Source organism: Perognathus longimembris, chromosome 21 (assembly GCF_023159225.1).
Source record: "Perognathus longimembris pacificus isolate PPM17 chromosome 21, ASM2315922v1, whole genome shotgun sequence".
NCBI lineage: Eukaryota > Metazoa > Chordata > Mammalia > Rodentia > Heteromyidae > Perognathus > Perognathus longimembris.
Window position 1 is genome coordinate 28,431,947 of NC_063181.1, and position 24,363 is coordinate 28,456,309.

The 24,363-nt window shown below is 36.8% G+C and overlaps 1 protein-coding gene across 20 annotated transcripts in view; it reads left to right on the forward strand.

Annotated features, from left to right (window-relative positions):
- The window catches only part of Sorbs2 (sorbin and SH3 domain containing 2), a 204,050-nt gene extending 190,439 nt beyond the window's left edge, over positions 1-13,611 (forward strand). For all 20 annotated transcript variants that reach the window (XM_048330679.1, XM_048330678.1, XM_048330683.1 and 17 more), the window contains 3 exons: positions 5,954-6,003; positions 9,880-9,986; positions 11,494-13,611. In XM_048330679.1, coding sequence (XP_048186636.1) covers positions 5,954-6,003; positions 9,880-9,986; positions 11,494-11,555 — 219 coding nt within the window. In that variant the 3' untranslated portion in view covers positions 11,556-13,611. The remainder of the gene's footprint in view (positions 1-5,953; positions 6,004-9,879; positions 9,987-11,493) is intronic.
- Positions 13,612-24,363: the final 10,752 nt, after the last annotated feature.

Consider the following 24,363-nt stretch of genomic DNA (forward strand, 5'->3'; position numbering starts at 1 on the left):
ACTGGTTCTTCTCTAGTTCCTTTGCTTGCACCTTGTAATAAAGTACAATGGTAGATTCCCTTGACAGAAATGCTCAGTCAATGGATGATTAGCTATAAAATCAGATCCTGAGTCTTTGGATTGTGTGCTTCTCTAGTGAGTGTCACGTTTCCCAAACGCAAAAAAATACATAGTCACCTTCTCCAGTATACCAGCAAGGACAAAATGTGTGTTTTTTACATCTGCTTCTTGTTAGTAGACTAACTCACTGCTTTCTAGTCACTGTTTTTACTGCAAATAACAAAAATGTTGCTAATCATACACTGAATGAATCTATGTGTTGGCTTCAGTGTCATTCAATTTGGGGGACTAGGGGTTATTTTAATCTATGAGTCTTATTCAAAATATTTTGTTGCTCTGGTAATATGTGACTCATTCAACCAATGTCCCTTTCCTCCCTAATATATTAGCTCCTGTTTTGACTGCTTTAATTGAACTTTAAAGTCCAACTGCTTTCTCTTTGGCTACACGGTTCTTTAATACCTACCGAGGTTTACAGCGACTGGAGTCTAAGGAATGCAGACAAGGAATTTGGGGATTTCCCTAGGTCAGGATTCCAGTCGCCACTTCTATTTTAATGAACCTTGATTTAGCTTTAATAGGTCTATCTCACAACTGATGGCTCTACATTTAAATCCTTAAAGGCTTACTGTTTAAATCTTCCTTTCTTAGTTTATAAATGTCAATACTGTTCAGTGCCTATGCCATCTTGTGATTTTTGCAATAAAAATCTGAAGTTGTTGAAACAACGTCTCCTGTTGCCATAAAGAGGAGAATGTGTATTTGTAGAGATTTTTAAACTCTATGAACAGCCTTCAAAGTGAACACAAAGCAAAGCTTTTTCCAAAACTGTTAGAATTTACCTATTATATTCCTATAGTTCATTGAGATCACCCTAACTTCTCTTTTTGCCATAATTTACACCATGAATTTGTACATTAAATTACATATGTTTGTGTGAACTAAAAATACTCTATTTTTCTTTCAATTTATATCAAGTTGTGCTCTACCTTCATAATCGAAGAAGAAAAATAACTTGACAAACATAGTATTGTGATTAGCATGTCATTTAACTCTGGTAGACCAGTACTTCAACAAACATTTTCTGAGGGGAAAAGTTGCCTTAGTTCTACCAAGCACTGGTGGCTCATACCTCTAGCTTCTCAGTAGGCTGAGGTCTAATGATCCAGGTTCAAAGGCAGCTGGGACAGAAAAGTCCATGAAACTCTCATCTCCAATTAACCACCAAAAAGCCAGAAGTGGTACTATGGCTCAAAGTGGTAGAGTGCTAGTCTTGAGCAAAAGAACACAGGGACACTGCCCAGGCCCTGAGTTCAAGCCCTACGAACAAAGAAGAAAAAACTTAGTTCTGAGCTTATAATGATTTCAATATTTTTTCTACATTTATATTGAAAGTAACATTTCAGCCTGTTTAAGAATTATCATATACAAGATACAACTAATATTTCACAGATACCTTTGCAGAAGCATAAATAGATGGCTGTCAGATAACTGTGTCTCCCTAACTCTAGGAAGCATGTGACCTACTAAAGCCAAAAATTCCAGATTTCCAGCTTTGAAAATTACCATGTGTTTGGATTCTGTCTCTATGTATCCATTTTGACAATAGTAAAAAAAATGTTATATGCATACCATAAAGAAATCCATAATTTTTGACAGTTACCATATACCTAAAAATCAGACACACTAAAAAAGAAAAGATTCAAAAACATTAAGTGTTAAGTATGCCATGCAAATAGTATCATACTTCATTGGATTTTTCTAAGTTTAGTTATTTTTTTAAGACTCATCAAGGAAATATGATACAATTCTTGCTCAAATTTTCCAACACAGTGATAGCAATGTGTTAACTTGAAAACTATCTTCTTAAGCTCACAGTTCAAGTAAGCCTCTCTGAATGTCACAGATGTATATTGTTCTATATTTATCTCAGAACTGCTAAGAAGTTATGAGTAATAGAAATGCCTGAGCAGATAGTTAAAATAGAAATGAACATAGAACAAAAATATTCCTCGTTAACATCTAATTCCTCCTCAAAAAAAATTAAAACCTAGCATGAAAAAAGAACATCAAAAGAAAAATAGACAATTGTCTTCTCACATTATTGTGGTCTTTAAAGTATCCTTTTAGAATTAATCCAGGCTGAAAGCATTCGGCCAGACCTGACCAAAGACGAAAACAACTTTTAACATGTTGCTACCACTAGTCAACATTAGGTGGCAACAGAGTAAGACATGGTGCCAATCTTTTCTTAGGATGCCTGCGCTTTCAGTTTCAACCTGGGAGGACAGGGCAAAAGCTCCTCTCCTGAGATAGTTGCCTTGAGTAACCATAAGAACAGAAGCACTTGTCTTAGGGACAAAATTAAGATGGTAATTCTAAACAAGTTAGGTCACTCCATCCTAACAATATTTTATTCAATAGTGTTAGTTAAAAAGATCACTCTATTTCTTTTTAAAATCTATTCGTTACCTCGTCCCTCTCTGTAATTCAGTTTGATAATTATATAAATCTATTCGTAATATGCAGAAAGTATCCAATATATTTCAGTTCTAGGACACTAATCTGAAAAAGGAGGTTGAATTATCTTGTAGTTTCCCTGTGACTAGAACATGTGACAGTTGACCAATGAGCATCAGTTATCACAGCTGTGTAACAAATGAACACATAAGGTAATGAGAGGCACCTGCACAGCAGAGGGAAAATGTCTGAAAACCTATGGACTTCTTCATGGTTTTCCTAAGGCAAGTAAGAAGAATCATCGAGCTTTCCAGCTCATTGATGGTAAAGATAAGGAAGCTGAGATGTATTTAAACATAAGGCAATGCTCAAGACAGAAAGACAGAGAAAAATATGCCCTCACAATTAACAACTAGCTCTACTTACTCTTCTGTTGCTCAGATGCCTTTAAAGTAAATTAATTTGACTGTGATTAATTACCTCTCTTCCAAACTAGTTTCTAGTTATCTAATTAGTTTCTAATTACAAAGGCAATTCCTGTCCAAGGCAAGCTTTGAAACATTGAAAAGGTACATTATTTCCATGTGAAGGAAAGCTGTGACTAATTCTGGACTGAAATGTGGACAGTATGGAAACAAGTAGATGGAAACAAGAGGGGGGAAGCTGAGATCTGACTTGGTATCTCCTAAAAACTACAAGAGGAGGAGGAGGGGGGGAGGGGGAGGGGGAGGGGGAGGGGGAGGGGAGGGGGAGGGGGAGGGGGAGGAGGGGGAGGGGGAGGGGGAGGAGGGGGAGGGGGAGGGGGAGGGGGAGGGGGAGGAGGAGGAGGAGGAGGAGGAGGAGGAGGAGGAGGAGGAGGAGGAGGAGGAGGAATCAATTAAGAGAGTGCTAGCCTTCAAGAAAAGATGCTCAGGACCAACACACACAAACACAAAAAGTTGCAATTATTACTCTATTTAAAAATATTAGAATGATTCAAACATATGGAAATAGATACATCTCTTGGGGACATAAGGAAATGTACTTTGCAAAACATTTTCTCATAATCAAAGAGCAGATCATATTTTCTTATAACAAATTATGCTATACACCACAGATAATGCTGTATCTTTTTTTCAGTTGTGGGGTTTGAACCCAGGACCTGGATGCTGTCCCTGAGCTTGCTCTCTCCAGGCTAGTGTTCTACGACTTTGAGCATCAGTGCCGCTTTTAGGGCTTTGTGGGGTTTTTGTTGGGGTTTTTTAGTTTTGTTTTTGTTTTTTGTTTTTTTTTTTTGTGATTAATTGGAGATGAGAGTCTCAGGGACTTTCATGCCCAGGGTTGGCTTTGAACCACATCCTCAGATCTCAGCCTCCTAGTAGCTAGGATAACAGGTCTGAGCCACTAGAGCCTGGCTTGTGATTATTTTTTAAACAACTGTCATTCTTTTGGTTGTCACTGAAATGTAGCATATTCAATTTTTCTAAAGTTTCTTTTATATGTATTTTTGAGTGTTTAGCAAGAGAATTTTCAACATCTAATACATATTCGTTGACAAGAAATTTTGCCTCTGGAAATGTGTTTCAAGGAAAAAACTGCTTCTGAATAGAATGTTTAAAATACCATTGCCTATGTTAGAGTTAAAAGATTAGACCAATTGTAACTTCAGAAAGAAAAAACAGAAATAAATGGTTATCTGTAAGTTATAGAAACATATGCAAGTGAACATTACTCTGAAGTAATTTAAAATAAGAAAATCAAGAAATAATTCTAAAATAGTATAACATGATATTCATAGAAATTAATATATATAACTGTTCCATGTGAAAGTTTCATATCTATAGCTTATCAATATCATCTATTTAGAGAATACCATACATATACATGTTTTCAAGTAACTAACATTTGCTTCTTTTTATAAACTTAAATTTGATTTTGTAATATCTTGACCTAAATAATCTCAAATACCTAGAAGGTAATTTAATCTTAATCATTCTTTAAAATATTTTAATACCTTATATTTTAATATCTAACCTTATCATTTTAATTACTGCTACTAATTTTATACTGCTTTAAAGGGGTAAACTACTTCATTGTTTTGAGGTAGCTATGTGGCCAGTAACTTTAGTTTTACATTGGTATATTCTTTACATAGACTATTGAGTAATAGTAATTCTTTATATAGACTATTGGGTAATTTCTAATAATAGTGTTAGTAAATGCTTCCAATTAATAGTAGCATGGATAGAAAGAATGTGAGCAAGGAATTTAGGAAGGTAGCAGATTATAGTGTCCAAAGGAAGAGAATCTTAAGAGTTCGCCTGGAACAATGGGTTTGCTACAGACAATCGGCAGGAAAACTTCCCAGCCTACCTGTAACACACTTGTAATGATGAGTGAAAACTGAGCCTGATGTCTAAGAACATAGATCTAATGTCATTAAAGAGCCACATATATAATTGCCATGCAAAACCTGATTATACTATTGCACCATGTAACTATTATTAAGAAGAGAGCACTTTTGAAATGTGTTGTGAATAAAGTTTACATTTCTCTTCTTAAAAGGTAACACACAGTCAAATACAAATTACACTGTTTACATATTCAACAAATATGGTAACTTTAATCCATTCAAGTATTAATGTAGCTATATGGGATATGAAGGTTTGTCATTTCCAATATTATAAGTATCTATTACAGATACTGGTCTTGATGCTTAGTTTAAAAAGAAAGGAAACTCTTTTGAGAGTTCAGTGCACTGGAAATTTCTACCAATATTTCTCTTCTAAGGTAAAATGTTACATGTTACCTGGATATTGTTTGTTTCATTCTATTTAAATTTCTCTGTTTATTCTTTTTTAAAAAAAAAAAAGTGCATGTGCATTCTCCACACTGAAAACAGAGAATGTTAATTCAAATGTAGCATGGGATGTCTACCTATGGATATTTTCATATGTACCGTTTGTAAAAATGTTGTCTGTGAAGGAAAAGTTTAGAGTGAATGTTGACATTTTGCTGTTAAGCTAAATGTGGCTTCCTTTCTGCTTGTTTGAGAAAATGCTGGAAAATCTGATTGAATGAAGGTCTCCATCCTCCTACTTCAGTGCTGTCAATGTTCTTGCCATATTCCTGACCTTTGAAAAATCAATTGGACTAAACCTCAACTTTTCCAAAATACTTGAGGACATTTGATTGTGGATATGTTCAAAAGTATATTGAACCTTGGCCATTTAAAGCATCCTTCAAAATATCTTAATATTTTAATTATTAATCCTACAGAAGCCCTTTATTTAGTGGATCTTTTTTCTTCTTCCTCTTGGTTTTTTACAACAGGAAATATTAAATGTCTAGAAAAGTACCCATGCCATTATCCAAATTATCTATTAATTATATGTATATCTATTAAATCTATCAATTTAAACATTGATTACATGTTAAAATCATTTCATTTCAGCCACAGCGTCCTGTGTTCACTCATGAAAACATTCAAGGTGGGGGGGAACCGTAAGTATTCTTCTTATCTTCTAAATCAAGACTAACCTCAACTCACAATGATCAGTGGACATGCCAACTCAGAGGGAACAACTTAGCAAGTGGGAGAGTCCAAAATAACTACATTAGTGCTCTTAACATAAGAGAAATAGCAATGAAATATCTTTTATAGCTGAATCTAAAGCTAAAGTTTGAAAGAACAAAGGAAAGGTTTTAATTTATGCCCTAGGAAATCCTTCCAATGAGGCAGCAATCCCTACTATACATAAATCTGTCTCTTCCTCTGTTCTACTATCTACTAATTACAGCTGTAAAGATGCAAAGCATGTTTTCGCATTGTTTTATTAAGAGCAAACAAAGCTACCTTTGAATGCTTTGAAGGTAGACCTAAAGTCTACTTTAATAACCAAATTCAACTATTACATGCTTTTAAGCATCTTATGTAAATGCCAGTATTAAAACATTGGAAGTGTATCCCAGTGGTAAAGCATTTGCTTAGCATGTGTAAAGACCTGGATTCCATCCCCAGTACCACCTACACACACACACACACACACACACACACACACACACACACACTCACCCCCACACACACACACACATCCAGTTACATATCACTTTCACAGCACCAGGAATATAATTTATCAAACTTTCTTCCCAAAATTGCTCTACTTTTTTTCCACATAAGTTAAATCAACCTAAATGTATAACATATTATCTTTAAGACTTTTTTGTGTGTCTTTTAACTACAAGAGATATTGGCTTGTAATTCACAAGTGGATATTCACTGCCTGTAGTCCTATTCTGAGTCTGTAGCTAGACTCATGGAGGAGCCATTGTGGGCCTAAGCTTGGCCCTGAACACCCAAGGCCTGCCTGCCTCCACCAAGCCTTCTACCCAAGTTTTGCTCATCTGGGGCAGAACAGGCTGACAAAAGATGGTTCTAGCCTGTGACCTGGGGTTTAACAGTATCAAGACCCCTTGTTCCTCCTAGACTTAAAAGCAGATTCTTTAGAAAAAGCGTCTTTCTCCGAGACTGACTCTCATAGAAAGGGTTTTTATTGAAGAAGAGTCTGTTATCATGAACCAAATAGTAATATTCATTTAAAATCTCACATAGCTGGAAAACCTTAAACAGGATTTCCTAAAGTATCTGGTTGTTTTCTTATTTATGCCAACAATGATCCTTTTAACACACCCAAATATAAATTATGCTGCTGATTTTAAGTTCCTTACATTATCAACATGCTCTATTAAATCTTAAATCATTTTTAAGAAATTCTGGGATAACACCTTCTATTGTTACCCTGTTTTATATCACATACAACTATGGTCATTCAGCTATTGTGACATCACACAGCCCATAGCTGGGAGAAGAAACATGTTCAAAATCCTGCTTTGGATATTGTAAAACATACTTAGTAAAAATTGCTTTTATTTTGAGACAAGGTCCAAATATATAGCCTAGGCTAGCCTCTAATTCAAAATCATCCTGTCTCTACCTCCTAGGTCCTAAGATTATAAGTGTATTCCACCATACTTAGCTAAACTTTTTGCTGGGTTACAATCTTAATTACTGGGATTATGGGGTGTTGCTTAATTCTGTTCTTTAAAAGTAAGTTTTGAAACAAAGACATCATATTATGTTGCTATAATTCAGTTTGGGGATATTTTGTCCTGGAAACAGGTGACATTTTAGTTTCAACTTTGGCTCATCATTTCCTATTTAAAAGGAAAATTTCTTTTTGGAGCCATCCTGACCTCCAACACTATCATTCATTTTACCAAACACATCTTTCAGAAGACCATTTTTTTTATTGCCATTAAACATTTCCTGTCATGCAATAATGATTTTGAAAGCCAGCAGAGGTAGAAAGAATTTGCAAAACATTTGTTGATGTTTCCATAAAACTCATTTTCTGTGTGTTTTAACTAAACCAGAGTAGTAAGTCAACTTGACAAGCGTGCTGACTTTCATAATACAAAAGTGAAGTAGTAGTCCAGGCCAATTCTGGTTTGTTAACTCTGGAAAGGGACCTTGAAATTCTTGAAGCAGCTGGGGTATGTGCCTTAAACAGGCATGTCTCAGTCATTTGTAGGAGATGGGCCTGGGTGAAGGCTAAAAAGCCTGTGTCACTCAATTTCCCAGAGTGAGAGATACAGTGTAAATCCATCTAAATAATAGCCCAGGTAAAACCGAGAGTCTCCCTCCATTGTGAGAGCAAGAAGGGACTATGTGAATGTTCACTTTTCTCATGAATATTCAAAAGATGCCATTCCTTCACCTGATTGGCCTCAAAACCAAAATAACACAAGCAACAAGACAATCTCATTATTCCCAGTAAGGCTGGCCTCCCACATATCCACAGCCAGTACTGCCGATCTGTTTCACCATTTCTCTGGGAAAATTCTAGTGTTGGAACTCCAGGCTTCGGTGGGAAGGGAAGATTACGCTGTATTACTAGAGTGTGATAAACCACTCTCTCTAACCAGCTCGTTTCACTTTATTCACATCCAACCATAGGAAATGCAAGAACAGAGAGAAAAGCCAATAATGGATCAGCATTTTAGATTCATAACAAAATGTTTGAGGCTGAGTGGGAGAATAGTTTGATTCTACCAAACTATGATTTTTTTTCTGGCTCGATAACGTAATTAGAAATAAATCATTCTTGTGCTTGAACATAATTCAATATTATCAACTTTTCAAAGGTGGCTCAAATAAATCTAAAGTGCCACAGATGTTGCTCAAATTGTCACTGATTCATATTTGTGCTCACCAGTACACTACCATATGTTTACTAATATTTGTGATGTTTTCATGTAAAAGGCATAGCAAGTTCTTCCTGATCTTCTTAGTGGTTGTCAGTTCTGCCTTCACTTTCCAAAATGCCAGTCCACGTTAATATTCACAGGCTATTTATTTATTTTTACCATGAATTCAAACTTAGAAATCAGTAGTGATCACTATCACCAGAATTCCTGTCTCAGAGAGAATAAAATTATAACATCAGGCTGGTAATTCTTCATATAAAATTTTTTTCAATGGGGATTTTTAAATCAAATATAATTCTTCCAGGATCCATTTTTTAAAGGTATTTACATCCAGAATTTGAGACTGGCTTAGAGATAACCCAAGAGAAACTCTATCACTCAGTTTTATAGATGAATTGCATCCAATGTTGTTGTTTGGGGGTATTTTTTTGTCTTTTTTCAGTCTTGGGGCTTGAACTAAGGGCCTGAGCACTGTCCCTGACTTCTTTTTGCTTAAGGCTAGCACTCTACCACTTGAGCCACAGCGCCACTTCAGACTTTTTCTGTTTTATGTGGTACTGAGGCGTCAAGCCCAGGGCTTCATGCACTCTACTGCTAAGCCACATTCCCCACCCAGCATCCAATCTTAAAACATTGACTAGCCCACTCTAAAGAATTCCTTGATTTAAAAAAAAAAAAGTATGACTTCTCTTCTTACATCAATTCCCCACAGGGATTTAAAAAACATAGATCTGAGATATTTTGTACATTTTAATTCAGGATCATTTGAAAATTTGAGATGACTGTGGGCAACTACAACTGTGATTTCTTCTTTTCAGTACAGCTGGATAACACATGTATTGCATATTGTATACTCTGTACTAATTAGTGTCTGAATGAAAGACATTACATGATTGGACAATTCAAATGTAGGTCTGATTTATAAATGTTAAAATGTTTTAAGCCAATTCATTAATACTATAGTCTTCATTTTCTATGTTTATATATATATATATCCTATTTAATGCATTAATCAGAATAGATATATTGGAGGAAAAATGATTGCTGTACAATCTTCTGTAATTTTGCAAAGATGTGAAACAAAATTAAACATGCCCATTTGTCCTGTTTAAGGTTTCAGGCTCTATATAACTATACTCCTAGGAATGAAGATGAGTTGGAACTCAGAGAGAGTGACATCATTGATGTGATGGAAAAGTGTGATGATGGATGGTTTGTGGGTATGTAGACATTCCTTTGCATACTTACCTTTTTTATCATTTGCTTGAGTTTGCTCATTTGCATGGGTCACTGTGATAAAGATTTCTTTGAATTCATAATGCTTTGATATTTCACGCATTATGTAATCCCACGGCCACTGCATTTTTCATGTAGTTTCATATTTACTGTTTCCGATGTATATGAGTTTTGCTAGTTTTGTTTCAAGTCAACTGAGATAAAAAATTTACTTTAAGCAGCATCAACTAGGAAAGACTGTTACTGAATAATAAAAAGAGAAAAACAATAGTTTCTCTCAGATAAACACTATCATTACTCTGTTCAGTGAAAATTGTTAGTTGTCAACAGTAAAAATCACCTTTGAGAGAGAGTAAGACCGAGTGAACACCTGCCCCTAGGTCTAAGGTAACTACCCAAAAAGTCCAGTCAATTTGTAATAGAAGAGAAGTTTCATTCTTATTGCTTCAAAGACAATTCCATTCTTACAATCTTAAAAGACTAGAAGCCAGGGGCTTTAGTTCAGCAGTAAAATGCTTAGCATATATAAACCTTGTGCTCCGTCCCTAAGCACACACAATAATAGAGAGAGAGGGAGAGGGAGAGGGAGAGGAAGAGAGAAGGAAAGAGGAACAGAAAAAAGGAGGAGGAGGAAGAAAACGAGAAGAAGGAGAAGAGGAAGAAGAGAAGGAGGAAGAGGAAAGTATGATGAGGAAGAGGAGAAGGAAGGAGGTTTTCCAAGGAAACACTTATAGACAAAACTATCAATACAGAAGGAAATGTGGAAAGAAAATAAAAGTATAAGAGGGTAGAGAAAAGCAAAACATGAAAACAAAGTGAGCTTCCTCTTTCTATAGCAGGTCCAGCAGGCACACACAAGTCATGGATAAGCTTTTGCTTTCTATCGTGACTTCATAAAGTTTTCAAAACTTCTGAAGACTTTGACATTGCAATTATTTGTTTGTTTGCTTTTGTCTGCTTATTTTGTATGGGGATGGAACCTGGGACTCTGAGCTTGCTAGGCAAGTGCTATATCACTTGAGCTACAGAAGAAAGAACGAGGCAGGAGAAAATGAAGCAGTTTTTATGGAGTCCATGTCGAAGGTGATGCCTGGAGTAATGGCCTTGCGCTTTTCCATCCTCTCACTCCAGCAGCCTCATCCTTAATCCTCATTCCTCACACGTTAGTAGCTCTGGAGACCTGAGTCCAGCTCTTCTGAAGGAGGATTAAGATCGTTCTGTCGCTTAAAAGACTAAGCTTTTCCATGCAGTTTGCTGAGGGAAACAAATCTTCCATGACTATGGGGCAATGAATACATCACACAGGACAACTCAACTTATTTTTAATTCTTATTGCTTTAGTGTGAGGTGCCCCCCCCCTCTTTATTTCTAAACCTTTCAGGGCTTGTTCTCTTAGAGAATCCTTGTAAGTACAAAATGTCCTCATTAACAGATAGGAACTGACAGATAACTCACAGTATATACATTTTCACCTATTGCTCTTATTTTCAGGAACCTCAAGAAGAACCAAATTTTTTGGTACTTTTCCAGGAAACTATGTCAAGAGGCTGTGAATCACTCTCCTTCCTTATTTATGCTACATTTCAGCAACACATCTGCATAAACTTGCCTGAAACACCCCCCACCACCACTGCAGGCCTCTTGCCCTTTTTTCCTTCTGGTTTCCAGTCCACCATGACCATCTCCATCCACCTGCCATCACCAAACCACCAGCAAAGTTGACTGCCACTGTGAGCCTTGGAGAAGCAGGGTGGATGCACAACCACATGCAAGTGTGCTTTCCTGCTTTCTGCTCCAGACTTTGAAAATCTCATGGGTAGGATCAGAAAGAAAATCCTCAGGCAGTAAAGGAAAATGTCGCCGAGAGGCTCTCTGGTGTCACAATGATATTTCAACTTCTCCCTCACAGAGCAACCAGAAGATGGTCTATTCTGACTTGCTGTGGTTTGTTCCTTCCCCCTTCTTAGCTTGGAAGTATATGTTGCTTTCACAAGTTTGCCTAGTGTCCTGGTTTACACTATAGGAAAACTGTACTTCAGCTATTGTTTGCCTGCACTTATATGTTGTTATATGCACAGTGACTGAAAAATCTAAAGCGAGAGTAGGAAAGTTAATTTGGGATGGTGCAACTTTGTTGATCAAATATATACATTTTCAGATAGAAATCTTGACCTGCAATTTTTTGTACTTTTTTAGAAGTGCAAACAGTGAGTGAATAAGAGCGTTTGGTGATTATAATAGGACTACAAGAGGTTTAGCTAGACAGCAGGGGGAAATTAAACTTGTGTTGTAAAGTTGCATTGCTATTTTATATTAAAATGTAATCATCAGCATCTTGGACAATGAGCTCTTAGTGTTTTATTTATCTGAGAAAACTTAAATAAAGCAGTGTTAGTGAGAAGTGCAAAGAACTATCTAAACATAGACGCTTGAAAGTATCTGTAAGCAATACTAGTAGGTAAGATTTCACTGTGTGTACACATACACATTTGAGATTGTATGAGAACATAGAATGCATATGATAGGCTGTACATTTTATGAAAATGTAAAAGAATCCCACATATTGTTTTATAGAAATAGAATACTTCAGAAGCATCACAAGTGTTAAGGCTGGTTTTAGCAAGGATTATAATCAATACAATTATTTTTACTATGATACTTATTTTTCTTCTATGGAACCCAGAATCCTGGCTACATTTGAGGACAGGAATATGTTAAGCCTAATTTTTCTGGTGTGCGTAAAATATTTCCTAGAAATAAATTAGGCATGTTTTAAAGACAGTGTTAAATCATTCAGGTTATACTCTCTGCCTCAATGCAGAAATTTACAAAATATTGAACCTGCAAGATTTAATAGGGTTAACAGTGCCTGTATTACACACACCCTGAGAAATAGCTTAGTACTTCTTATGACTTTGCATAAGGATGATTCATCTTTGGATCTTGAGCACCTTATAGATAAAACTTTTTATGGCATTTCTTCAGCGTATGGTAACTGATCTTTTCACAATACATAGATTCAGATTTTGTACATATGTCTGGAATTTTTTTTGTACAGACTAGTTGTTGTGAAAACAGGGAAATTTCCTAATTTGGTCTTTATTCTGCACTTAAACTAAGCTAAAACACATTCAACAGATGACCTTTTATGTATTTTACAGATCACAAGCACCCCTGGGGAGTGTTGATTCTGTAAGATAGCATTTATGCAAAAATTTATGAATTTAAAAGATCTTAGCAGCCAAACTGAAATGTTCGTAGGTACTATCAAATGCAAAGAAATTCCATTGGGAAGAAGGGAAAGGAATATCTTTGAGCAGCCCACTTTGATTACTACCTAGTTCACAGCCAGCTTTATATTTTCAAGGCTCTGGGTTTGAAATTCAGTCAACTGCATGCAGCTTTGCTGACAAAGAATTTACAAAACAAGATTTCAATATCTGTTGCCTGTCATATTTAAGAAAAAAGTACAGTTTCTACTCTCTGTATCTGATTTTAAAAGAAAAAATATTCATACCTGGCGTTTAGGTATTTCACTTTTAATTCTTACAAGCAAAGGTCATTGTGTTTTTCTTGAGAGATATCTAATAAATTTTGCTTGGAAGTATACTTCACTTTCTCTTTCTGATATTTATCCTTAAAGTGTGTATTTTATTCCTGATTATTGGCTTACATAAGAAAATGCATTGTTCTGTTTTCTCTTGCTACATAAATGGAGAAAACATCTGCTAGCATCAAATCAGAGTATTTTTAAATCTTCCACAAACACTCATTGGTTAGACATTCTTTGGCTAAAAAAATTGCTCATCAGTTAAAACAATATTTTAATATCTAATGCAAAACTGGCTAATTTTATGAGGAGTTGATTGAAAGAGATATACTTTCCCAACTGAACTCTTTTTCTCTCTTTTTTCTTTCATTCCTTCCTTTCATAATTATTTCATATGCCATGTATTTCATTTTCATGTCATTTCTAATTCAACTCTTTCTCTCGTTTCTTTCTTTCCTTCTTTCCTTAGTAATTAGTAATTAGTAATTAGTTCACTGCATTTCCAATACTGGAGCTGTAAATTGGGTAAAAAACATTTAAGGAATTCAAATTATTGGTTTTTGAACTCTTGATACAATGAACTGCATCACCACAACACGCATTTTGTAAGGGATATATATATACAGAAAAAATGCCTACACTTCCTCACACTGCCTTTCAATGAATCTCAAGTTGGTGCAGCAGTGAGAGCATTCTTTTCAGTCAGCTGAACAGTAAAGAGCTCGTTTTCCAGCTTGGATGCCTTCTAATGTACCGGAATCCCTTTTGATTCCATCTGTTTTAACTCCTGTCCATATCAGTCACATATTGGCAACATTGACATTGCTTTCTTCGCAACTCAGTTGTCACTCAGTTATTTGCCACAATACCCACTCAGATGTCTATTCCAACAGGTAATTTCCACCTCATGTTGATTTTCCACTAATATTTGCAGAAAGACATACCCCATAATATTCTTATAGTCCTGATTTTACTGGACTATTGTTGGATATCTTACCAAGGTTAATCTAATTCTATTCAGAATTAGGCTAGAAGAAGAGCAATAGGAAGGGACTCTGACACTTATGTGCTAAATGTGAATGCCTCCTTTCCTCTATCATGAAAAAAAAAAAACCAATATGTCCATTTCTTACTTGATCAAAAGCAGAATGGGTCTGTTTTAGGAATACTCTTTTTTTGTCATCACCCTCTACTTGATCTCTCTTTGTAGTGGTCAATTGTTGTGGCCTGATAATTTCTCCCTACTGATAACCATATTGCAGCCATCAAGGGAGACATACTTTAAAGAATTATTGAATTGAATAAGACCAAATAGTCTCTCAGCTTCTAAGTGTCTTAACTAATTATTTCAGCCTCCTTCACAGATGGTAACCTTCTAGCGGCAGTTGTTAATATGTCAGTTATGATCTCAAATTATTTACTCATCAATAATGATTAGGTTCATAGCATGAGCATAGAATAGCATTATTAATCAATATTTTGGGGGTAAGTATTCTCAAATTCAATCCACACCTTGTTTTAATATGCCATGAAATTACTAGTACTTTGTGTTGAGGGCAATGTCCATAAGTTTGATAATAGGAAACATCTAATGTTACTTCACTCAATAGAAGTTCCTTTATTTTCATTAATAAGTTAATATTAGAAAAATATACTCCATTTTATGACTATTAATTTCATCAATAAAAATTGGCAGGAATGTGTTTTCTCTTTTTTTTTTCATGAGAAAAGTCTTTATACCCTTAAGCAGAGGAGAAATATCTTTAAATTTGATGAAAAGCTACAAATAAATTCTACAACACAAAAAAATTCAAACAATTTCATATCAGAAAAAACAATAATCAATGATAGAAAGAAAAAGGATATGCTGGAATAAATGCAACTCTTACTGAGTTTTCTCTTTTATTATGGAAATATCTACATAAACCCTCAGTTTTGCCTCTTAGCACACAAAACCTGAAATATTTTATGTTTGATCCTTTAAAAAAAAATGAGGAGGGGTTCCAATTATCGGTTGCCAACCTAAGCACAAAAAGGAAGCAGTATTGAATGCCAGGCTCTTATCCAGTTCTAGGAGTTTATTCTCACAATAAGTCCAAGAGGAAATGCCCATTTGGTACATTCAGGAAACTGAAAACAGTGTCTAAACCGTCCCTCCATATATTAAACTCTGTGATGGCAACTGGATCTCTAACGTGATATTTGTCTCTTCCAAGCCTGAATTCCTCTAAACCAACTAAACACAGGGCTACACTCACTGTGGATAAAATGATGCACTCAAGAGTTAAACAGCTACCTTTGTCTGCTTTCCCCCTCCTCCTTTCCAAACACACACAGCTGCTTCTCATGACAGCACTGGATGACAAGATAAAGGTGCATGCCCAATCCAGCATAATGTATTTCCCTGAACAAAACTAACCTAGGTTTCTAAATGTACCCAGTAAGCAGTGTGGGTACAATGTTTTAGCTGAGCATGAGCCGTCCATGAGCTGTGATTCATCACAGTACAGAAGGTTGCTGCCAGTGAACCATCTCAGTGGCTGATGGTGTTTGGGGAAAGTGTTTTATGTCATTCATTCTCCTGGAGACAGGCAAGCCCAGCATGCTCTAGGAACACGGTGTGCTTGCTGGAATGGCTTTGGTATACACAAAGCCTAGGATACACTAGCCAGTCTCTGCTGGGTGACTCTAAGTGGCTGAGAACCTTAGCTCACTGCTAAATTCAGCCCCCAGAGTTCAGGAAAGCTCTGTCTGAGCTCATACACATGCATATATCTTGACCCCAAAAACTTTCAGTGCAAGACAGATATCCACCAAGCAAATCTTCACCTGTTGCTTGGAGGTTTCTTGTTTCATCTTTTCCCCTAAAATATGACAAGTGACTCAGGTGTCCCTGTGTCTTCCAAAAATAAATGCCATTTCAAATAAAACTGTTACTATTAACAGCACCAATGGTACCAAATCTTTCATTAATGCTGTAACAAGCTTGAGAACTACTTTTAAGAGACTTTTTTAAGTATGGTAACTGATCAAGTGATAGATACTTATGCTAGAAAAAACTGGATGACATAAATGGGTAAAAACAAAATACCTTAAAAGTCCCTCTTGAATGAGGATTATATTTTGGAACATTTCTTTTCCTCCAGAGAATTTTTCAGCATATGTGTTCAAGTGGTACATGTAGCCAAACCAGGTTCATACTGAACACACAGATAGACTTTTTTAAATTTTATTGTAAAGGTGATTTACAGAGAAGTTAGTTACCTGAGTTAGGTAATTAGTACATTTCCTTTTGATCAGTGGGACACAGAATTTTATAGGCTGTACCTACTCTTGAGCAGGACTCTGAAATAAAATGACAGTCCATTTGACAGCACCAAAGTCCATAAAAACAATGGAAAAGTCAATCTCCATGATTCATGAAACTGCAATGAATTCTAAACCCCAAGGCAATGAAGAATTACCACCAGGCTAGAAAATCTAATATAATCTGAGGAACCAGTAGAGAGGGAGAGAGGAAAGATAAAAAGAGAAAATAAAATAATATTTATTATCTCCCTAAATGCATCGAAGATTTTTCCAGCTACATAGTGGCTAAAGAAAGAGGTCTCTCTGTCTCTCCTCCAGAGCACCCACAATGTTAGAGTGTGCCCCTTCCTTTTCTACTTGTTTGTCTGTTTTTTGTTTGCATGACTGCTTACCTGTTTGTTTATTTACTCAATAAAGCACTGCCAATATTTCTTTAAAAAAAAAGAGAAAGAGAGAGATCAAGTTGAGAAATAGGTGAATTACACAACAATTATATGGAAGAGCCAAACTATCTTGAGAATCAGAAAAGCACCTAAGTTCTGAATTAATACTGCCAGAAAAAAAGACAACTTAAAGTCTATATAATCCTGAATAAAGTTAGATCTAAAATATATTTATAATATGCTAGTATAGAGCTCCTTACTTTGGATGATTTTGTCTCCCCCTGAGACACATTTGGGACTGTTATAATTGCGGGGTTGTTTAATGGTAGCAGGAGAGACTCTGGGAACTCTTTTATGAGGGCACTGATCCCATTCCACTCTAGTAACTTAACAATTCCCAAAGGCACCACTTCAAAATCCCATTGGCATTTAGGGCTTGGCACATGAACTTGAGGAAGGCACATTCAGGCTATTGCATCAAATTTTGCAAGGGCCCACTACGTCACTGTATTGGATTTAAGGCTCGTACGCCAGTGTGTAGGGTTCTCTGCCTTACAATGTGGTTGAAGCTTTTATTTTCTCCCAGCCAGGATTTGAGCTGTAGGCTCTTTCCTACTTTTCTTGCATAGCGTTTTTATTTCTTGGTGCTTTTCAACTGTCCTGTCACTTCTTTTGTGTTTCCTGATGGTTCCCCACTTTCTTTTTCTCTGTAATATAGTCTGACTCTATTCACTCATGTAATTGCACAGTGAAGGTTTCTGATCCTGCACAAAGTATTTAAAATTAAGTCCCCTCAAAATCTAATCTCCCTGCTTCACTTTTCTCTCCTCTCCACTAATGACTAAATCTCAAAATGTATACAGGCTCTAAAATCAGTGTTTTCCAGACCTCCTGCCCACCTAATATCCTTCAAAATACACAGAGACCCACATTTGGTCAGCTGTCAGATGATATGACAAAAAAAATAACCTTAGACATCTGTTCGTGGATTTAATGAGCATAGTATCTCTTTCACTATCAAAGATAAATTGCTAGACAGCTGTATTGAAACCACAGCTTACTTCTGAGCCCTCAGGTTGCTGAGATGAGATGACCTATTTTCCAAATAGAGTCAGGAATAATCCTCCTACTTGGGGAGTCTTTTTGTCCTTCTGATGAAAACATGTAAGGCGATAACAAGGACGACTGTATAAACATCAAACCCTAAAGTGCTAAGCTTCCTTTTTGACTGAGTGTTGGTACTGTTAATGATATTATTTGAATATTGTTCTGGATCTTAGTTTCCAAAAAGAAAATGTATAAGAGAGTGAATATCTTGCTTTGTTAGTACAATTCCTCCAGATAATATGAAAAGTCTATTTTTCAAACTCAGACTCAGGTTTCTAAGGAAGTGACCCTGGACTGATGACAACTACAATTAGCTTGTACAATGAGTATAATAAAAATAATACTACATAATGTTTATCTGTGAAATAAACGAGATAAAACACACCAACCATCTAATGCATGATTAGCTATAAAGACTTTCTTTTCCTTTTGAAGTTCCATGTTAGCTGATCCTAACCACCCTCAAACATTTGGATTCACTGGTTAGTTCTTGGTTGCACTGTCAAGTTTTATTAGCCTGAAAGTTTGAAGAACACCAGACTAAAGCATTCAAGATATGTTTCAAGCCAGTAAGAAGTTTTAAATGTAGATATTATAGAACACACAGCTATTGCAATTTCTCACAGTGAGCAAAACAGTACTTAAGAAGCAAGTAACACCAAAACTGAGTTCGAAGTCAGAGAGAAGAAGACAAAAAGGAAAAGAAAAAAGCCAGAATGTGTGAATATAGCACCATTAGTCCATATCTGTTGGAAGGATTTCTCTACAGAGGCCAAGGATATGATAATACTGAGGGATAATGAAGACACACACACACAGATGAGATGTCTGACAGTATGGATCTGCTTCTGCCTTCACCTGATCTGTTGCAATCAGAAAGCTACTTGCCTGACTAGGATACCAAAATCTTCCCTGGCTAAGTGAAGAAAATCAACATCTTTGCATTTTTAAACTGTCCATGAGTAGTGTACAGGGTATATTCTTGACATAAGGGGGGAATTCTCTGAAAAGTGATTAAGTTGGTAAACAGATACAAGGATCTTTGTTCATGGTAATACCTTATATCATCCTTTTTGGAATCACCAGCTATTAATATTGAATATTACCTTGATCTATTCCTTGGCATATCTCCTATAAAACGTACATTTAGAATGTTAGATAAGTGATGAGAGCAGAAGAGACAAAGATTTCAGGGGAGGGCAGTTCTGGGGCTTGATCTCTGCTAGCTCAAGGCTGGCACTCTACTTGAACCATGGCACCACTTCTGGCTTTTTCTATTTTTGTGATACTGAGGAATCAAACCCAGGGCTTCATGCATGCTAGGCAAGCACTCTACCACTAAGCCACATTCCTAGTCTGAGACAAAGATTTTTTTTTCTCAAATTTTTATTATCAAACTGATGTACAGAGAGGTTACAGTATCATACGTTGGGCATTGGATACATTTCTTGTACTGTTTGTTGCCTTGTCCCTCATGCCCCCCTCCCTCCCCCCCTTTCCCTTCCCCCCACCCAGGTGTTCAGTTCACTTACACCAAACAGTTTTGCAAGTATTGCTTTTGTAGTTATTTCTCTTTTTTTACCCTGTGTGAGACAAAGATTTTTGACTCAAGCCAAACAACAGCAAAAACAAAGAAACTAACAAAAATCGTTTTGAAATCTCCATCATAAAGATATTTAAGTAAAAAGTTCATATTAAATGTATAAGACAGGAAGACACCAGGACAGGAAGAATACAGCTTTGATCTGCAGATGCTGCTGTTTCACAAAGGGAATTGGAGAATTCAGTGGAAAAGAGAGAGAAAATTTAAGAAAGGAGAAATATCACATCTTACATATTATTTGTAATACTTAATGTTTCTCAGAATACTCAAGTTGCTTCATAGAGAGGCAAGTATGCACACAAACTTCCTGCCATGGACATAAAGTTTACAGAAGACCAAGATTAATTAACAAAGACATCAATGTACCAACCTGTTCCCAAAAGAATGTCAGGAAGCTACCAGCATCAACTCTCACTAGACAGGAAAAGTAAGGAATCAATCATCAAGAAGCTTCAAATAAAGCAGGCATTAATTTTACCAAAAAAAAATCATAAACCCTCAAGCTTGAAAAGACAAAACAGAGCTCAGAAAAGAAAACTATGCCGAAAATGATAGAGTTTGTGACAAAAAAGAGCTTCGATGCAGAAATTTAGGCAGGGTAAGCCATGGTGTGACAGTGTTCAGATTGTGGCTGGCAGCATGATGCTTCAGGAAGATAATTCTGGAGTTTCACTCTCAGTAGAAATCACGGCTGCCCAGGCTTAATATGCTCATCATCTGAATCTGGGTAGCAGGTAGAAGAATATAGTCTTTTCTGTCAAAGTGTTTTCCTTTCTATCAATCTTGTGCCAATTGTTTTTTATAAAAAGTTACTGTTTTGGCTAAGTGGCCTGGCCCTGGTTGATTGTATTTTAGATATTCCCTATTCCTGTTATACTTGAATTGAGACATCTTGTGACAAGCTCATTGAATGTTAGTTACATCCTGCTCCTATTAATTAAGACACATCCTGTTGCAGATTGTGTGCCGGAGCGCAACCAGTCTAGCAGAGGGGCAGGGACAGCTGCATTAGGGATAAAAGAGGAGCAGCCCACCATCAGTCCATCCAATGGTGCAGCCTTCCGCAGAAGTAAATTTTGTCTACCAAGGCCATTTCAAATTGATGTCCTTATTCTTACATGACACCCCAACATCCTGAAGCATATCTGACAGGTGCATGGAGGAAATCATAGCTTTATTATTCTTTAGGCAATCTTCTTTATATTTTTATTGAATCGTAATCCATAAACCATATCCCGTTAGGTGTACAGGTAAGTAGTTTTAAGGATATTTAAAAAATTGGGCAGTCATCAGCATTGTCTAATGCTAGAGCATTTTTATCACTCCCAAAGAAATCCTTTAGCGCAATAGCCTAGCCTGAGTTCCCGGCACCCTATGATTTGCTTCCTCTCTCTATGAATTTGCCCACTTTAAGTATTTCATACAAATGGAATCATTCATGATATAGCCAACTATATTTCCCTCATGAACTCCCATCTAGCTGGGTGGCAGTAAAAGCATTCTTTAGTTCAAATTTAGTAATTTGTGTTGCTTTAGATGTTTCCAGTTCAGGACAACTGAAGTTTGGTAAACACTACCTAAGCTCCAAGTGCAAACTGTTTCTCCCTTTTCTTTTTTCCTTCACAAGTAGATCTGGGTCCAAGGAAATCTAGAGTCCTCTGGCAATGGTGGAAGGCCTATTCAGGGAAGTGGTTGAATGTCTTGTCTCTGGATAGTATACTCTTGGGTACAACTGCTCCTTTACTGGACTCTTGGCAGCTAACAGCATCCTTGCTGTGACATCTGAGCCTGACACTACCTCCAGGCATCATGATCACTGCCCCTGGTTAACTGCTCTTGTCCAGCTCATGACCCTCTCGGCACCTCTGTCCTACCTTGGGGTGGACTGTGGCCTTTCTTTCCACCACTTCACACCCTGTATCTGTGGGTCTGGCATATAGAATTCATTCAACAATGTCTTGGGGATGAGTGAATGAAGCCTTTAAATTTTTAGATAAAATATCTCCCCTGCATAATCCTCGCCTATCCTTTTGCCCCACTGTTGTCTCAAAATCTCAGTGCCAAATGCAGCATTTACTGGCTTCTGTTGAAGACCATTATATGTGCACATCTCCTATGTATCATGAACTTCTCTGCTCAGGTGATGAACTTCAAAGCTCCTCACCATATAAATGATATGCCCCAACAATAACACAAAAAATAATCATTGAAGTTCCAGTATTTATATTTAATTAGATTTCTATTTTAAAACAATAATAGGCACCTTTTATAAAATATGATACAAGTAAGTTTAAAAGTCTCCACTAAGTTCCCAGACAGTTTTACATAGTCTTATGTATATAAAAATTAATGTTGCTCCCAGGTTTCTGCTTCCCCAGTTTTGAATAAGTATGTCAAGCATTGTTCCATCATCCTTGTTGATAAAAGAGATAGTTTACAGAAGTTTCTAGGGGAGAAATTGTCTGAATGAACTGTAATCACAGAATCACTTTACAAAATAACTGTTCCAAGCCTGAAAAGACAAGTAGGGGCCTTGCCAGCCAAGAGTATGGATTTCATTTTGAAAACAATATCAACCCCTGATTAATCACCTTCTATTGACAAGTGTGCACCTCAGCTCTACAGCAGGACTGAAATCTGTCTATATGAACTCAAATATTTCTTTGCTAAAGACTGCTGAACTCCGTCCTTCCACCATTTTCTTATATATGGCTTCACACACACTTTAGAACCCAAAGTAAAAACAAAACAAAAAATAAATAAACAACCTGGACAATTCTGGATTACAAAGGGAATCTGGACTGGTGCTACTGAATTGGAAAGTTCAGATTTTGTACTGTGTGCTATAGTGAGAGAAATGCTAACATTAAATCATTCACATTTCTGTTCACTTCAGAGTTCCAGGACTCTATGCACAAAACCGTCAATGGATTTCAGGGAGAAGACAAGAAGCAATCAAGACATTCACTCCTACTAAGACAATAAAAACAAAAAATCTTTTCAGGGTAGGCAAGCTCCATGTAACCAGAAGTAGTGTTGTTTAAAAACATGTCAGGCTTTGAGAACCACTGGCCACTACTAGAAGTCTAGTGCAGTGCATATGAGCAAGGGTCCTGGGGTAGGCTGCCTGGATTCAGGCCACCACTCCAACATTTACTGTGTTTTGAACAAGTTCTGTATTCTACTTCTTTTGGGAATAGAGTAACAACACTGCCTACCAGTGCTACATAGAGCACAGAATTCACTCATCTGAGTGAATTGAAGAGTGTCTGACAGCACATTGGTGGTCTTTGCACCATTCACTGTTACCATCATGGCCAGTGTTCATTTGACTTCATACTATTATCCCTGAATGAACCTGGAATGTCCATCTCATTCTCGCCAGAGCTCTTCAATAAATATCGTGTCAGGGTCCTCTGTCTTATTCCAGATAGCCAATTTTTATGCTGTAATTATGAAATGAAGAATCTAAATATTCTCTCTCTGGCTGTTTAGTGCTCCAATTATAAAATACCTGAGAAAGAGTGATTCATATAGCTTTTTAAAAGAGATTTATTTCCTAAAGTGTGGAGGCAGAGAAATCTGCAGTTCTGGGCTCCCTCTGACCTGGGCTATCTTGCTCTAGCTTCCCATGGGAGAAAGTAAGAGATCAAGAGATCAGAAGAGAGGGGGGGGGGGGCTGGGGATATAGCCTAGTGGCAAGAGTGCCTGCCTCGGATACACGAGGCCCTAGGTTCGATTCCCCAGCACCACATATACAGAAAACGGCCAGAAGCGGCGCTGTGGCTCAAGTGGCAGAGTGCTAGCCTTGAGCAGGAAGAAGCCAGGGACAGTGCTCAGGCCCTGAGTCCAAGGCCCAGGACAAAAAAAAAAAAAAAAAAAGAAGAGAGAGAGATCTCATATTTTCATCAGAAACCTCCAACTACGATAACTAACCCATTTCCAGAATAACAGCATTAATCTATGAGCACAGAATCCCAATAACCTAATCATCATGTAATAAGATTCACCTCTCAACATTATTCCACTAAGAAATATTTATTTTTATTTAATTTTTATTGTAAAAGTGAACTACAGAGGGGTTACAGTTACATAAGTAAGGTAGTGAGTACATTTCATGTTTAACAGTTACCCCCTCCATCATTTTCTCCCAATCCTTACCCCCCAACTCCCCCCACAAGTTGTAAAGTTCATTTCCAACATAGTATCTAGAGAGTATCAGAGTATCACTATTGAGTTGGTTCACCTTTGTCCCACCACTTCTTTTTTTTAATTTATTTCTTTATTGTCAAAGTGATGTACAGAGGGGTTACAGTTTCATATGTAAGGCAGTGTGTAAATTTCCTATCCACCTTGTTACCTCATCCTCCCACCACCACTTTACCCCCTCTCCATTTTCCTCCCCCGCC